The sequence below is a fragment of the Phyllosticta citriasiana genome, assembly GCF_038021145.1.
Source record: "Phyllosticta citriasiana strain CBS 120426 chromosome Unknown IWZ02scaffold_25, whole genome shotgun sequence".
Lineage (NCBI taxonomy): Eukaryota > Fungi > Ascomycota > Dothideomycetes > Botryosphaeriales > Phyllostictaceae > Phyllosticta > Phyllosticta citriasiana.
In genome coordinates, this window is record NW_027117302.1 from 17,510 (window position 1) to 31,817 (window position 14,308).

Below are 14,308 nucleotides of genomic sequence, written 5' to 3' on the forward strand. Positions count from 1 at the left end.
GGGCCTGTTGTCATGATTCTTTGATCGACAACCTTGCCCTCGGCCTGCAGAGCACAGGTTTCGTCTTCTGCTTGGTTGGAGGACGAGAAGGGCGTGGTTCTAGTCAAAAGAGGAGGAGCTGGTGTCTTGATTGCCTTTGACGATGGAGTGGTGTACGGAGATATGGCGGAGGAGGAGGGCGAAATGTATGTGTACAGAGGCGGAAACAACGGCGGCAGCGACGACTTTCTCTCTTCGCTGCACCCACCCAGTTTGCTCGAAGATGCAGTGCGCAAGCAGGACCGACCGCATGCTTGAGCGATGCCGCCCTGACAAATTCTGCAGCGCAAGAACGAAGGTCGGCAAAAGGTCATGATCGCGGTCAGTGACGAGACAGAAGCCGTCGGTCGGGGGAGTCACAACTGCGGGCTCGAGGCGGCTTTCCCAAACAATTTTGTTTCGCGGGAATGAGAAATGCAGCGGCCTCTCTTCACGGCAAGACAGACTCACGGCGTGCAGTACAATCACGGCTGGTCGCTTTGGCGTCACGTTTTCTAGGAGAAGCTAGAAAAGATTACCGTCAATGAGGACAAGGTGGCGCTCTGCAGCTTCTCGGCCTTTTCTTTCACGCATCCCGGATTGTTTGCGACGGCGATGAGAAAGAGTTGATGAGGTTGCTGAGATTCGTGGAGGTTCTGCTCGCTCTGGACCCGGGGAGAATTGAACATTAGGCAAATTCTGTCAAGACTAGATGGAATCTCGGTCGTCAGGGACAAACACTTGATGGAGATGTTTCATGGGAATGGTTGGGGGCGGGTGTTGGGCGGAGATCCCTGATGGGTCATCATGCAAGTCGAGCTGCACGCATTGCAAAGTATTCGCAGCGCAGGCGAGATGAGCACAGTGGATGTAGATGCAGTAGATGCGCAAGCAACTGAGGCAGAAAGACAGCTGAAGAGGCCTCTGGTGACGGGTCGAGAGATTTTGTGGGAGATTTTGTGGAGCCAATCAAGACGGGTCGAGAGATTTTGTGCGGGATTTTGTGCAGCCAATAGAGATTTTGTGGGAGATTTTGTGGAGCCAATCAAGATTTTGTGCAAGATTTTGTGGGCACAGAATTCCCGATCATGTGACTTCACGCCCGCACCCTCCGCACTTGCCTCTTTGTCCGCCCCACAACAAACGAAACACAAACCCCATCTCTCCACGTCGCTGCACTTCACCACCACCACCAACCACCAACCACCTCACCCGCTTCGCTCCCGAGCTCTCATGGTGAGGACACGTCGCAATCCCGCTCCCTCCGCTAGCCCTCCACCTGCCTCCGACCGCTCCCTCAAGCAAGATCTCCGCAACTTTGAGCTCGAGTTCCCTGAAGACAGAGAACCGAGTGTTCATGCGCTCAACGCCTTTGCAGCCATCTTGCAGCGTCACCATGGCCTGAAGTGGAAGACCCTGTGGTGTGACCTTGGTGACAGCCACCGCACTTTGGTCGCAACGGCCGAGGCCCGTTTTGGCAAGAACGCTACCAAGATTGCAGCGATCGAAAGGTCGCCGTGGAATGCTTCGCTTTCGCAGCTGAACAATCTCTGGGGGTTTGAATTTGTCTTCTCGCGGCGAACAGTGGATCTACTCCAGGACCTCGCATATCGCAAACCGACTATACCCTTCGACGTCTGTGTCGAGGCCATCAACAAAGTTCGCGAAACTCGGCGCGCGGGAGGTGTTGCAAGGCAGGGAGTCAAGAAACAGGCGTCCATCCGGCCGTTGGACGTTAAGAAAGCCAGAGCTGCCCTGGAGGCGACTGAGAGAGCCAAGGCTACGTCTGTGAGCCTGTCCTTCAACCTCATCCTGTGCACCATGCTAACCAAGCTACTTTGCCCTCAAAGCCAACACACTCTCCCGCGCAAATCGAACCAGCCTCACCTCCGTCAATGGCGACCGTCACAACCGACCCTACGCCCGCCGCCACGCCCCCTTCAAAAGGCAAGAGGGACCTCGAGAAAATTTCACCCGCGTATTCCCCGTCCTCAGCCAAACGCCGACGGGCTCAGCAAATACACATAATCAAGGATATTGAGCATCGCGTAGGCAACGAAATTGACCGACTCTTCCAGCGCGAATCGAGCGTCGAAACGAGTGCACAAGCTGATGGAAGAAAAGAAGTTGGAGAACAAGGCTCCGACTCTGCGGAGACTGGTGAAGAGGAAATGGACATGGCCGATGACAACGCACCTGGGATGCATTGGGAAGACGGCGACGTGTCGACCGAGGTTGGGCGTCACGCTTCATGCGGAGAAAGAAGTGAAATCTCGGAAGACGATGTTGGCTTCACTGTCGACGAATTTGCGGACCCGTCCAGCCCGTCGTCGTTTCTCTTCCCGAAGCGCATCCAGAACCCCTTCACCACCGCCAAGCCGTCGGAAGGCCCTTCAAAACCCCGACCGCAGCGAAGTGAAATCGCTCACTTATCGAAGATGCCGACCCCTCGCACGATTCCCTCTGATTCCGCTCCAATCGGCGCTGCATCGAGACCTAACAGCTCTCTGCCCCTTGCCCGTCGACCGTCCACCCCTAAAGGAGACAAGGTCGAAGAGGAATCAGAACCTCAAGGTTCTCGGCTTCCTGGTTGCCAGCCTACCCCCGAAGAGGTCAAGTCTGGGGCCGATTCAGGACCCAGCGGCTTTGTGCCTCTTGATCCTCCTACGTCCACCCCTAACATAGCCGCGGTTCAGGCAGGATCAAGACTTCTACGTTCCCGGAACCCTGGTTACTCCCCTACTCCTGACAGGGCAAGGCTTGGCATCCGCAGCCCTCGATCGCTTGCGAATCCTTTTGCCTCCATCACTGGATTAAAGTCCGACACCGCTCAGCTTCCCGATCGTATGCCCGCGCTTGGACGAGCAAAGTCTGATTTTGTTCAGACGTCTGCCCTCGGCCCACTTCGTCCTGCGGAGCCGCCCACCTCGATAGCTCCTTCATCCCGCCAGGATCACATCGACACCAAGAAGTCGAATCTTCCAGACGTATCACGCCTTGCGGACGGCAAGTGGATTTCGGACAATGAGATTTGGGCGGTGTTGAATAGAGTCGCGGACTTGGGGTGCAGATTTGTAGCCATATCACCACCGCGTGATGGCGATTGGGATAAGTGGTCGAGGTCACAAACGAGACCTTTCAGCGTCGATTCAGGCGACTTTTTGCTGGTGGCCCCTTTATGCCGGCAAAGCCATTGGATTCTGCCAAGTATGGATCTGGACACGCAGCACATACAGATCTTCGACTCCTTGTACTTACAAGGAGCGCCCTACCCGACCATCGGTCATGCCATCCTTCGAGCTTGTGGCATCCATACTTGTAGTCAGAAGGCTTTTTTCGCCCGTGACAGTCCTCAACAAGAGGGCTCTGCAGACTGCGGCGTTTTTGTCCTGGCGGAGTGCCTCTACCTCCTGGCACGAAGAACTGTCCCCAAGGCCATCAACGCCAAAGTCTGGCGCCGGATTTTGCAGATTTTTCTCACCGAAGAAGCCGTTGATGTCGCCGCAATGACGCCCCTAGTTCCGGACGCGAACGAAATCTCAGCTGTCAATCTGATAGCATGGTACCGAAGTGCCAAACAGGCCCTTCAGTCAATGGAGGAACACGAAAACGCCGCGTTTGACGGGAGTGGCGTCGTTGGACAAATTTGCACCATGGCAAAACTGCACAGCAAATTGCTCGATGACAAAGAAACGCGCGCGCAAGACCAAGTCAAAAAGCGCCAGGCCATCATGGATCAGCTGACCGACGTCACAGTGAAGCCCAATCCCAAGGATGCTACGGTTGTGAAGGAGCTCAGAGACTCGATTGCGATGGAAGAAAAGAAGGTCCAGGCAGTCGTCGAGGAAAAGGCCAGGCGCAGGGAACAGGCCTGTCAACTTGAAAGAGTTGAACAAGCAGTCCAGCAAATGCGATTGGAGCTCGGCCAGGCGGCTACGCGATTGCGAACCAAAATCACGTCCGTCCAATCACTTATGGAAGACATTGGCCGATGCGTAGGCCAGGAAGATTGAATGACGGGTTTGCTGCCGAATTCGTTTTTATCGTTGCTCGGGGCATCTGCCACATTTTGTTGGCCGTTTCATTGCTACCGTTGCCTGGGGGCCATCTGCGACATTTTGTCGACTGCTTGATTTTTCATTGCACCACACACCGTCGCTGTTTGGCACAGGGAGTCAGGCATGATGTACCAACGCGTGGTACATGGTATATGTTGTGCGGTTTTTTGTGCAACTCGAAGCTGCCGTTCCTGTGGGCACAAAAAGCGACGTCCCAAACTTTCCTGCAAGCATGCTTGTCGTCTCTTCTGGTCCTTGTTTGCTTGCTTTTCCTTGCTTCCCTTCTCAGCGTCACTTGTCATCAATCTTTGAGTGAGAGGGAGCGAAAAATGCAGCAGCTGCGGCCGAGTCGAATGTCGAGCCGAGATGAAATGGAATATCTACACTGATCGTAGTAATTCCTCCCCGCATGAATGATTCTTTCCGTGGCGATCTCGATAAACACCCTTTCCGCCATCGAAGAACAAGAAAAAGAGAAGAGTTCTCGAGGTCATCTCCAACCTCGTTGCCTGCCTGCCCGCCTCCCTGCCCACATTGTCCGCCCGTCCATTCGTCTATCCGACCGTCCGGAATCTCGCTCGCGCCCCCTCAATCGCGACTCCCTCACTCTTTGCACGTTCTCACCCGGCTGGCGCGACAGGCAGACCCAAGAGTCGCCCGTCGCGGACCCCGCACCTCCCCCATCCCCCGATGCTATTCGCTCGAACGCTCGCTCGTGGCGTTTCCGACCAAATTTTGAGTCCCGCACCACTGTCAGCTAGCCAGTCAACCGACCAACCAGCCAGCGAAGACTTTGTTGTAGACTGACTGAGTTGACTGGACTGGCTCGAATACCCGGCCGGACTGAGGAGACGACACCCAACGCTTCCAATTGATGGGAGTACTCCTTGCGAAACGAGTAGCCGGACTCGCGACGCCTGCTTGGACAGCCAGCTTGGGCAGCCAGCGACGCTGAAGAAGCAGCGTTTTGGTGTTGGGGGGATGTGTCATCAGATTGTCGATGGCTTCGTCGGGTGGCGGCAGAGTGATGGATGCGCGAAAGTGAGAGGCGCTTTTCTTCGTGAGGACGAGCGATGCTGGCCCCTGAGAGCTGGGGAGATGGTGGTGTACTGTGGAATGGATCATGCTCCTCCACAAAGCACCGGGTACCGCAGTCCCATGCGCTACGCGCGCTCTCTGTCTTCTCAAAGCCAAGGCGCCAATTCCAACCAATGCCCTTGGCTCTTTCGCGGGGCGGGTGCTGCCTTCATGCGGTCACCTCAATCTCCTGTGGTGGCGGTGGCGGTCAGCATGGTGGATATCGAGCCAGGCCACCGTGAGATTGACACCCGGAGTGCATGCACACATGCACCAATGAGTTTCACTAAATTACGCATGAACTTGATGGACTACGTCACCACGCACGCCCGAGCTCAAGGCTTTTTGGAACGCAATTTTCGTCTCGTATCTGTCTAACCTTGATGAGATCGCCCGCGCCTCCGCCCTGCCCTGTCTTGCCATGCGCGCGGTGCGCAAAATACAAGTCGCACGCATCCACTGCATAATCAGATCGGTACGAACATCTGCCAGTGATAGAAGAAGGCGCCAAAATGGCGGCCTGCCTTGATTGTCCGCCTGTCTGTCTGTGCAGCCTCAAGGGCACTGTGCTCGTTTCCATAAGGTATAGCACGCCGCATTGGTAAAAATGATTAAGAATTTTTGGGAGTGATGAAATGTAAGCTATTAAAGGCACGAACGGTGGAGTGGTAGGAAAGCAAGATGACCGGCAGCAAACCTGTATCTCCCCCGGCGGAAAAACATATCCAGTAGTCGACGCCAAACCACTCAACACAACACTGAGCAATGAAGAAAGACAAACACTACTCAACGAATCGATTTTCCGATCACATCATTTCCTCATCACCACCGCCGCCGCCGCTGGCATCGACATGCTGCCTCCAAGCGTCCACGTACATGTCGAGATCATCATCACATTCCAACTCTCCTCGTTCTTGTCCCCCTCCTCCTCTAAGCGCCGCATCAACCACAAGCACATTTGCTTCGCCTCCGCCGTATATGTTGTGCTGCCGCTGCTGCTGCTGGACCCCGGCTGGGCCGTGTTCTTCAAGACTAACAAGAGACGGCGGGGAGGGGAAGAGGGAGCAGAAGGGCGGCAAACCGTTCATGAAGTGGAACCGATCCCAATCGATGCAGCCGGATGCCTGTAGGTTGGTGAGGAGCTCGAATGCGCGGGTCTCTTCTGGATCGGCGGCAGCGTCGAATGAGGACATTGCTGCTGAAGCATCTGCTGCGAAATCGTTTTCGATGGTTGGCGTGCTGTGACTGCTGAATGAGTGGACTTGGAGGGGTTCGTTGTTCAGCGTCCGGCTAGGGGTGTTGGATTGACGACCAGGAATTGACTCTGCGGCGTTGAATGAAGAGGTCGCTGCGTCGCTGATGAATCCCATCCCGTGGCTGCTGGAGAAGGAGGCTCGGGTGAGCTCGTCAACGAGGACTGTGTGGCTGCTCTCGTTGGAGTGACTGCCGGAAGAGGGACTTGACGATTCTGGATCCATCACGTCCACGTCCACATTTTTCTCACTGGCAGTTCCGGCGGCGGCGGCTTTCTTCCTTTCCAGGGCTCCATGGATGTCGGGATTATCTTCACGTCGAGTCTTTTTCAACCACCCGTCCAATGTTCTTTGGGCAGGCACCTTGGCAGCAGTGGGACGAAGGGCGCTTGTTGTGCAGGCGGCGACGCGGATGGGAGGAATGGTCGGGGAAGCATCGCGCGAGTTCTTCAGGATGCGGCGCGGGGTTTTCGAAGCAAACTGTTCTTGATCGGCGCTGCCGGCTCGACTCGCACTAACACGAGTACTGGGGGTCTGAGAAGGCGTTGCACTAATGCTGTTGTCGTACGTCAAGGCGAGGCGCGGGGTCGTTGGTTCATAAAGCGCTTGACCATCGATGGCACCACTTGCACGAGTATCAATGGGGGGAAAGCCCGTCGTTGAAGAAGCATTGCCGATTCTCAAGCTGCGGCGGAGCACAGTCCTTGGTGTAGGACGACGTTCTTTCCAGACGCCGGCTCGACGATGGCCTGCGCGGCTGACAGGAATCGGCGATTGCGTCGAAAGATCGCGACGATGCTGCGTACTGGGTCTGCCAAGGGCTTTGGCAACGCGGTTGTAGCTGCATTCGATGCCATGCTGGCGGCATCTGGAGCAGGGCGCGTCTCGTCGGTCCGGGTCATTGTCGCAGCGTTTTTGCTGCAGATAACAGTGGTCACACTGAATAAAGGTCAGAGAAGACGAGACAAGACAAGTTCTGGGAAAGCGTACCGCCCTCCCCGTCCGCTTTCTTCTAGGAGTTGAATGTCCTGGCGAAGACGACATGGTGCGTTTCGACGCTGCGATCGAGGGATAGAAGAGTGCAAGATTTTGGATTTATGAAAGAAAGGAGAGATGACTGACCTGACGCCCTGAAGACAGCTTGCTGCGGTATTATACATGTCCGCCAGGGTAAAACGTGACATTGCAGCGAATGATTCGAAGGGCAAGAGAGTGGAACAAATGACGGCAATTGCGACGAAAAGGGGGTCATGATCTTCAGATCATTGCGCTGTGTTTTGCAAAGCTGAGGCTCCCTCCCTGAAATCATCTGTCCTGGGATCCGCCGTCTCAGCAGTCGGCGGCAGCAGCAGCATTTGGGGAGGCCATGTTCCGGCATAGAGAGTCGACGGCTTGTGCAGTATTGGTCCAGCCGACACTCCAGACGGCTTCACAAGCTTGTTTCTCTCCCCAGGCCGCAATCTCATGATGCCGTCCTAACAAGACATACCCAACCGCAACATTTCGATGGTCATTCGCGTGTTTTGCGTGAAGGCCATGTTCAGACATCATCTTGTTTGTCCAAGCCGCTCTCGGCGCTCGTGTCGCCCTCGTTTGTCAACACCACAGCGGGAGCGCCCATGGACATGACTTCCTGAAACACCCGCCCGTGGTGTGTTTTTCCTGCAGGGGCGTTTCCGTGTCTGAGCGTTTGGTCAGGCATGCGCCTTGAGGGAGAGACTGGGAAGTCTGGCTGCTGACCATCTGAGCGAGACACGGTTTGGTGTGAGGACTGCAATGCGCACCTCAATTTGGAAAATTGGTCAATGAATTGTGCATGAAAACTCGCAGGTAGGCGCAACGTGACTCCAATCTCTGCCTTAATTCTTTTCCTTTTGTGTGGCACTTTTAACACTGTCGCAGGAACGTGAGGATTTCAGCATTCAGCTGTTATGGGGAGGCCCTTCACCATGATTTTCCACTTGGAGGAGACGTACCGCTCTTTCCAACACCAAATGGCACAAATTCAATTCAATTCCTTCGCATGGCTGAGCCCTCCGACATCGCCCTCCAACTCCGAATCCATGTCTAACCCCACCCTCCATACCTCATCTGGCGGTACCTATCCTCCTGTTCTTGCTCACGGGCGGCAACCTTGAGATTACAGAGCCACGCGACAAGCAGGAACGCAAGGACGCAGAAAACGACCAAAGCGAAACATTCCAAGTCGCCACCGGCCCCAGTATCCGCGCCTCCAAGTTCCAAGCCGGCATTGTCCATCGCGGGTTCCATCAATTCCAGCGCACGGCGCACCTCGGACGCACGCTGCGAGTGATGGCGCAGATTGAGGGCTTCCGGAGACCGTTTGTCGTAGTTTTCGCTTCGGAAGATGGCGTTGGGATCGAGGAGAGCGAGGCTCCTTCTGATGTGGGGGATGTTGTTGCCGCTGTCTAGCGTGCTGAGGTTCTCTGGACGACGAGCATAGTAGATGGCAACCAGTTCATGGGCCTGGATCAGGGTGCGCTGTTGCTGGCTCGTGAAGGCGCGATTCTGGCCTGGCCCCGGGCGTTTGTCAACTTCGCCACTGGTAATGATTCCCTGTCAGAGGGAAACGTATACGTACCGGTGTTTGCAGGCATTTGGGACGAGGTTCGGGACGAGGTGGTCGATCTGGATGGAAAAGTGGTTGGGGAAATGAAGTGTGACAGAGGAGGGTCGACTTCATGGCTGACCGACGGCGAGCTGCAGCATGATGAGACATCAGCGGCAGAAAAGGGGGCGGTTGCATTTCAATTCTTCGTGGATAGCAGAGCGATTATTGCCAAAAGAATCTTTCTCACAACTCGACGGTCGGTTTCGTCCATTTCTTAACCCGGTCGGTGCCATAACGACGAGGGTGGAGGAAAAAACTGCTCAAGTTGTGCAGAGAAACGGGCGACCTTGTCAATGAGCTGTCCACCTGCAGGCACCCGCCATTCAGTGCCAGGGTCGAAGGGCGAACGCGACCCTGACGTCTTCCTGTGCCTGAGTCTGAGCCGATCCTTTTCCTTTCGGAGGCTTTGGATGCATCGGCGCGACCACATTGCACTTGGCACAGTTGTACGTGGTCAATTCTCTTGCAGAACCCATGGGCCGATGCTTGATGCAGACGCAGATGGACCCTGCGGATGAAGATTTTGGCGCGGCAGCATTTGGTTTGTACTTATAGACCAGACCGACTTGTACACCATCATTTCGGCCCATCACCATCTTTCCCTCGTCCTGATCACGATGCCCAGTCAGCCGGAAAATCGAAAGAAAATTGCCGAAGAATGCAAAGGAACGGCAAGTCAACCGAAGAGCAGGCAGGCAGTACATGAACGCTGACGGACCATTGCAGACGTTTTTGGGCGCCTCCATTTGCGATGGCCAGCCAACTCCAGAAGTCTTCTGGTACTCGCGTTCGTTTGTCATTGCCGAGATTCTCCGCTGGATGGCGCACGTCTCCTTCAACAGCAAATTTCAGCGAGAAGACTGCGAGGAGCTCTTCGATCTGTTCAACATCCGCTCCGGCACCGAGGGCTACCTGTCGGATGAAAAGACCATCGAGCTGCAGAACTTGATTCTCGAGTTCATCAAGGAGGACCTGCTCAAAGCTCTCGAGGAAAACGGCGTCATTCGAAACGGCACCTGGGATGTTCGGGCAAAACGCGTCTGGGCTCAAGACAACTGGGACTACAATGACATGTCACTGGAAAATCTCGAAAAGGTGAGTTGGGCCAGCAGCTGCACCAATCTCGCGTTTCGACTGACAAAGGCGACAAAAGGCGTTTCCCTCACTGTGCCGAATGGTCCCGGAATACAAGTACAGCGATGTCTTGGAGAACGAGCAGCGTAGCAAGGCAGAGTACGAAGCGGCCAAGCAGATGCTCGATTCCATAGTGGAACGTCACGGCAATCTCTTCTCCGACTTCAGGGAGCAGGCGCTCAAGATGGACGGTGATGAAGACAGGCGCTTGGCACAGCTGAGGAAAACCCACGAGGAGTTGGTCAGCGAGCATGTCAAGACTACGAGGCTCATGTTGCAGAACTACTGCACGTGGCAGTTGTGCAAGACCGATCGGAAGATTTTGAAGAAGAAGTTTTCGGGTCAGTAAGGTAGTCGGAAAGCGTCACGGTCTGTGTTGGGAAAATTACGTGGAAACATGGCATTGATTCTGCACACAGCTTTGCAGTAGATACAAATTGACAAAAGAATGCTTTCTTGCGCGAACTTGCAGCAGATACAAAACTAACAACGACGAAAGAATGTTCGAATCCGCAGCAAGCCTCTAGCGGCGTTGAAACAATGAATCAACTGCAAAAAACTGCAAAAACAGCGGCGACGATGGCATACGATTTCCTTCTCTCTGAGTCCCTCCACAGTCTTCCACCTCAATACTTGGCCATTTGAAGCTCATGATACGCTTCAAGCTTGCGACGAGCAAACATCAGGTAGACTTCTTGCAAGCGCCTCACCGACGTGTCCATGGCATGAATGGCAGCGCCATCCCCCCCCTTCTTGCTGGCGCGAAGTCGGGAGTACAACTGCAGCAATTCGTCGAAACCCGCCTGCTCGCCGTCCCGGGCAGCCCGGTAGTTGTCCCTTAGCGTGCGGAGGTGCGTCTGCTGCTGCTGCTGCTGCTGCTGCTGCTGCTGCATCTGCAGCGTACCGCTCGGGCTGGCCTCACCGTATGTTGGCATCGAGCCCGGCATGGCTGGCAGCCACTGTTGAGACTGGGGCGCCGGCGCTGCTGCCGCTGCTGCTGCACGTCGACCGGATATTTGCGGAACAGAAAGAGGCTCGTCGTCATCATCAGACTGCAGGTCAGAGTCAGCATCCGCATTTTGTTTGTCCAAGTACGTGCGCTGTCGCGTGTTACCTCCTCCTGAGCCATCCTCATGGGCCGTGACGCCGCAGAACTGTGACGGTTTGGCGGTGTTGTGGGCGAAATCCCTGCGTAGTGGAGATTTGGGTACGACACCATCATGGGGTTGTGCACGTGTTCGTGTGGCCTCGGCTCTTGCATCATCATGGGATTTGGTGCTGCGGAGCGTTGACGGTGGTGCTTGGCCGACGAGGTGTGCGCCGTGTCTTTGAAGCTGAATACTTGTTTGGGGGCCATGGTGGATGTGCGAAAGACTTTTGATGCTGAAGATGAAGAAAAGAAAAAAGCAACAACGACGACGGGGGGCACCTTTAAATCGTATAATGCAGAGCTTTTTCTTCCAGTAACATGGAGAAGACTTTTCTCGAGTTCGACTTGTGAGGCTCGTTCCTGTACGATGTGGAAAAACGATTTTGCCTCGAACAACGTCCGAGTGTCTTGGACATGGTGTTTGCAGTTTCTGGGCCACCAAGCTCCATCTAGGCATTTCCATGCGACCTGCATATGATGGTCAGTGCCGTGCAGAAGCTTCTGCTCTGCTTTCCCTTCGTTTGCTCTCGACCAATTTCCATGATCTCTACTCTCTCCAGCATTCTTTTGTTTGCTTAACGTCGACTCCAGCCCTCAACGTCTTGACACGCTCTCCTAGAGTTATCTTCGTCCCCTGATCTTTCAGAGCTTTGATCGAAAAGAGAAAAATGGGAAGCGAATGTTTCCCGACCCCGTTCTCGATGACGAATTCAAACAATGGCGACATCGAGAAAGACGACCAGACCGAAGAACCCTTTACAGAGCGCGAAATCGAACAGGTTCTCCAGGTGGCCGAGGAGCTCGACCAAATCCCCGTCACTCCAGCTCGAGGGCTGGCAGCGACTCAAGTAAAGATTGTCGGCGCCATCATCGTGGCCCTCGTGGCCATCATTGCCTTCCAGTACTTCCGACCCCCAAATATCGTCGAGCACCCGAGCGCCACGTTGGTCGACGCCGACAGGATCTTGGTGCGTCAGCGCGCAACTCAGAACTTTGCAACATGCAGGGTCTCAGACAGCCTTAAGGTACTTCAAGGCGGGATCCAGCCGTTGGAGAACCTCTCCGGACTGGCGGACAAGATTGCGCTTGCAGTCAATGATGGCACCATGTGCAAGATCAACGCCGCGAAGGATGCGCTCGAGGCGCTTGCGTACGTCCCTCGAGTCGTGAACAACGCTACTAAGGACCTCAAGACGGTGACTCAATTCGGCAAGACGGTCAATTGCTTGCTCAAGGAGTCGATGGGCATGGTCGAATCGGAAGCTCTGCGGGTGCCGAAAGACGCAAATGCGGCCTTGGTCCATTTCCAAGATGTGCTCGAAAAGCTGCAAATGAAGCTCGATAGTGTGCTCACGCTCATTGACGACATAACCTTGAAGATGGAGGTTTGTGCCTTCTCCTATTCAACCTATCTGGAGAAGTGGGACAGTGACTAACGGACAACCTAGGAGCGTCTCAGGTTTCTCGTGCTCATGAAGAGAGCGGTCGACGAGGTAGCCCAGGCCCTCGAGGGTGGCTGTGCATGGACTTGGATCCCCTTCTCCAAAGCCGTCGGTGGCTTCAAGAACGAGCTAGCGTGGCTGCAAGAGCTATCCTCCCAGATGACAACTGGGGCCCCTCCCATGATGGAAAATGCCGTGACGCTGTTCAGGCGGTATTCCAGTATGCTACAGCTCACCTTGGTCGACAAGATACGGAGTCAGGACACGAAAAAGGACGAAGGCTGGGTTAATGTCATCGTTTTGCAGACGTGGACGCGGTATGGTCAGCCCGAGTTGGTGGCTCCCCAGGTGCTGCGCAACTTGGAGATACTGCTCGAGCTGCTGGAAAGGGTTCAAATTGGCTAGATGGGAGTTGGTCTTCGAGACTGGACGCGGATTGTGGTTTTCCCCCATCCCCTCCTTTTTTCTGTCACTTCTTTCCTTGCATCGGCTTGAAGACTTGAAATTTCACTGCAAAACGAACGTCCAATGGAGCCGGCGTGGGCGTTGGGCGCAATGACTTCGCATCTTGTATGTATCTTGGGTAACTTGCTTCGGTCCTCTATCTCCGCCGCGTTCTCAGATTGCGAGAGGTTTCAAGCCGCGTTCCAACAGCAGGATCGGCAGCCAAACCATCACAGCACTGCGCAGACCGACCTATTGAATTGGCACCTGGTTAGTCCCTTGACCGGCTGGGTCTGGCTCGGCAGCAGGAAGAGCGGTGCAGACGGATACCATCAATTCTGTCTCAGATTTCTTACGAGACAAATCCGGCAGACTGCAGCAGACGAAGCTGATCCATCAATCGTCCAATGCTGCTCCGAACAATGACGACGACAACAACAAAAACGACCCAAATAACCAAAAGTCCCCGACGGAGCCAATAGATCGCTTTTCTCTTTCCATTTTTCTGTCCGCCATCAATCCATGTCCTCGCGCCGTCAGATCGAACGCCCAGCGGTAGCTGAGCTGGAGCAGATGGGGCACGGCGCTTCGGTGGGGGAGAGCAAGCGCGAACGGCAATCTCGGGTAAGTGGTGATGCTGGCGACGGTCCGCCGGCGAATCCGGCGTCACAAGGTCCAAGTGCTGACGCGTATTGTGAGGCTACAGGAATCGATTTTGCAAATGACGGAGACGATAGCCAGGCTGGAGGATGACATCAAAGCCAAAATGGTGCGTTTCTTTCGTTTATGTTTCTATTAGTTTTCTTTTCCCCAACGCTTTTCTTTTCTTTTCTTTTCGCCTCCTCGGATGTCATTGTGATTGCCAGCTGCGACCAGACGCTGACTGACCACCACTGCACCCAGGCCACGATCGAATACCTGCGTCAGGAGAACAACGACCTCCGCGGTCGCCTGGCGAGAAAGGAAGCGCAACTCCAGAGGACGGCGGAGTCGCTGAACCGCGCAAACGAACAGAGGGCACGGCAGATGCAGATAGTGGCGGATGCTTCACAGGCCGGCACCGAGACTGGCTTCTGTGGTACGCAATGATCCAAGGGCCA

At 54.9% G+C, this 14,308-nt stretch overlaps 8 protein-coding genes across 8 annotated transcripts; 5 read left to right on the forward strand and 3 right to left on the reverse strand.

The window, feature by feature from the left end:
• Positions 1-1,251: 1,251 nt before the first annotated feature.
• Positions 1,252-4,031, forward strand: IWZ02DRAFT_495302 (uncharacterized protein; the record flags this gene model as incomplete). The annotated part of the gene is made up of 2 exons (XM_066770125.1): positions 1,252-1,806; positions 1,869-4,031. The coding sequence occupies 2 exons, from the start codon at positions 1,252-1,254 to the stop codon at positions 4,029-4,031; spliced, it is 2,718 nt and encodes a 905-aa protein (XP_066617515.1).
• Positions 4,032-5,959: 1,928 nt separating this feature from the next.
• Positions 5,960-7,450, reverse strand: IWZ02DRAFT_495303 (uncharacterized protein; the record flags this gene model as incomplete). The annotated part of the gene is made up of 2 exons (XM_066770126.1): positions 5,960-7,345; positions 7,397-7,450. The coding sequence occupies 2 exons, from the start codon at positions 7,448-7,450 to the stop codon at positions 5,960-5,962; spliced, it is 1,440 nt and encodes a 479-aa protein (XP_066617516.1).
• A 1,023-nt stretch (positions 7,451-8,473) lies between these two features.
• On the reverse strand, positions 8,474-9,136 carry IWZ02DRAFT_437866 (uncharacterized protein; the record flags this gene model as incomplete). The annotated part of the gene is made up of 3 exons (XM_066766668.1): positions 8,474-8,983; positions 9,009-9,055; positions 9,118-9,136. The coding sequence occupies 3 exons, from the start codon at positions 9,134-9,136 to the stop codon at positions 8,474-8,476; spliced, it is 576 nt and encodes a 191-aa protein (XP_066617517.1).
• A 519-nt stretch (positions 9,137-9,655) lies between these two features.
• Positions 9,656-10,521, forward strand: IWZ02DRAFT_437867 (uncharacterized protein; the record flags this gene model as incomplete). Its single annotated transcript, XM_066766669.1, has 3 exons — positions 9,656-9,736; positions 9,765-10,133; positions 10,192-10,521. 3 exons carry the CDS (start codon positions 9,656-9,658, stop codon positions 10,519-10,521), a joined length of 780 nt encoding a protein of 259 aa, XP_066617518.1.
• Positions 10,522-10,660: 139 nt separating this feature from the next.
• On the reverse strand, positions 10,661-11,888 carry IWZ02DRAFT_162057 (uncharacterized protein). The gene has a single exon (XM_066762075.1). It carries the CDS (start codon positions 11,783-11,785, stop codon positions 10,799-10,801), a length of 987 nt encoding a protein of 328 aa, XP_066617519.1. The 5' UTR covers positions 11,786-11,888; the 3' UTR covers positions 10,661-10,798.
• IWZ02DRAFT_162269 (uncharacterized protein) lies at positions 11,889-13,525 on the forward strand. The gene is made up of 2 exons (XM_066762079.1): positions 11,889-12,707; positions 12,771-13,525. The coding sequence occupies exons 1-2, from the start codon at positions 11,991-11,993 to the stop codon at positions 13,167-13,169; spliced, it is 1,116 nt and encodes a 371-aa protein (XP_066617520.1). The 5' UTR covers positions 11,889-11,990; the 3' UTR covers positions 13,170-13,525.
• IWZ02DRAFT_162248 (uncharacterized protein) lies at positions 13,174-13,758 on the forward strand. The gene has a single exon (XM_066762078.1). It carries the CDS (start codon positions 13,293-13,295, stop codon positions 13,632-13,634), a length of 342 nt encoding a protein of 113 aa, XP_066617521.1. The 5' UTR covers positions 13,174-13,292; the 3' UTR covers positions 13,635-13,758.
• IWZ02DRAFT_495308 (uncharacterized protein) lies at positions 13,731-14,297 on the forward strand (the record flags this gene model as incomplete). The annotated part of the gene is made up of 3 exons (XM_066770127.1): positions 13,731-13,832; positions 13,915-13,977; positions 14,112-14,297. 3 exons carry the CDS (start codon positions 13,731-13,733, stop codon positions 14,295-14,297), a joined length of 351 nt encoding a protein of 116 aa, XP_066617522.1.
• Between the last annotated feature and the right edge of the window lie 11 nt (positions 14,298-14,308).

Bases quoted from the DNA above. Each gene is read 5' to 3' on its own strand.
- IWZ02DRAFT_162057 (XM_066762075.1), bottom strand. From the start codon at position 11,785: ATGGAAATGCCTAGATGGAGCTTGGTGGCCCAGAAACTGCAAACACCA.
- IWZ02DRAFT_162248 (XM_066762078.1), top strand. From the start codon at position 13,293: ATGGAGCCGGCGTGGGCGTTGGGCGCAATGACTTCGCATCTTGTATGT.
- IWZ02DRAFT_162269 (XM_066762079.1), top strand. From the start codon at position 11,991: ATGGGAAGCGAATGTTTCCCGACCCCGTTCTCGATGACGAATTCAAAC. The intron at 12,708-12,770 runs GTTTGTGCCTTC...CGGACAACCTAG, and splicing joins ACATAACCTTGAAGATGGAG to GAGCGTCTCAGGTTTCTCGT.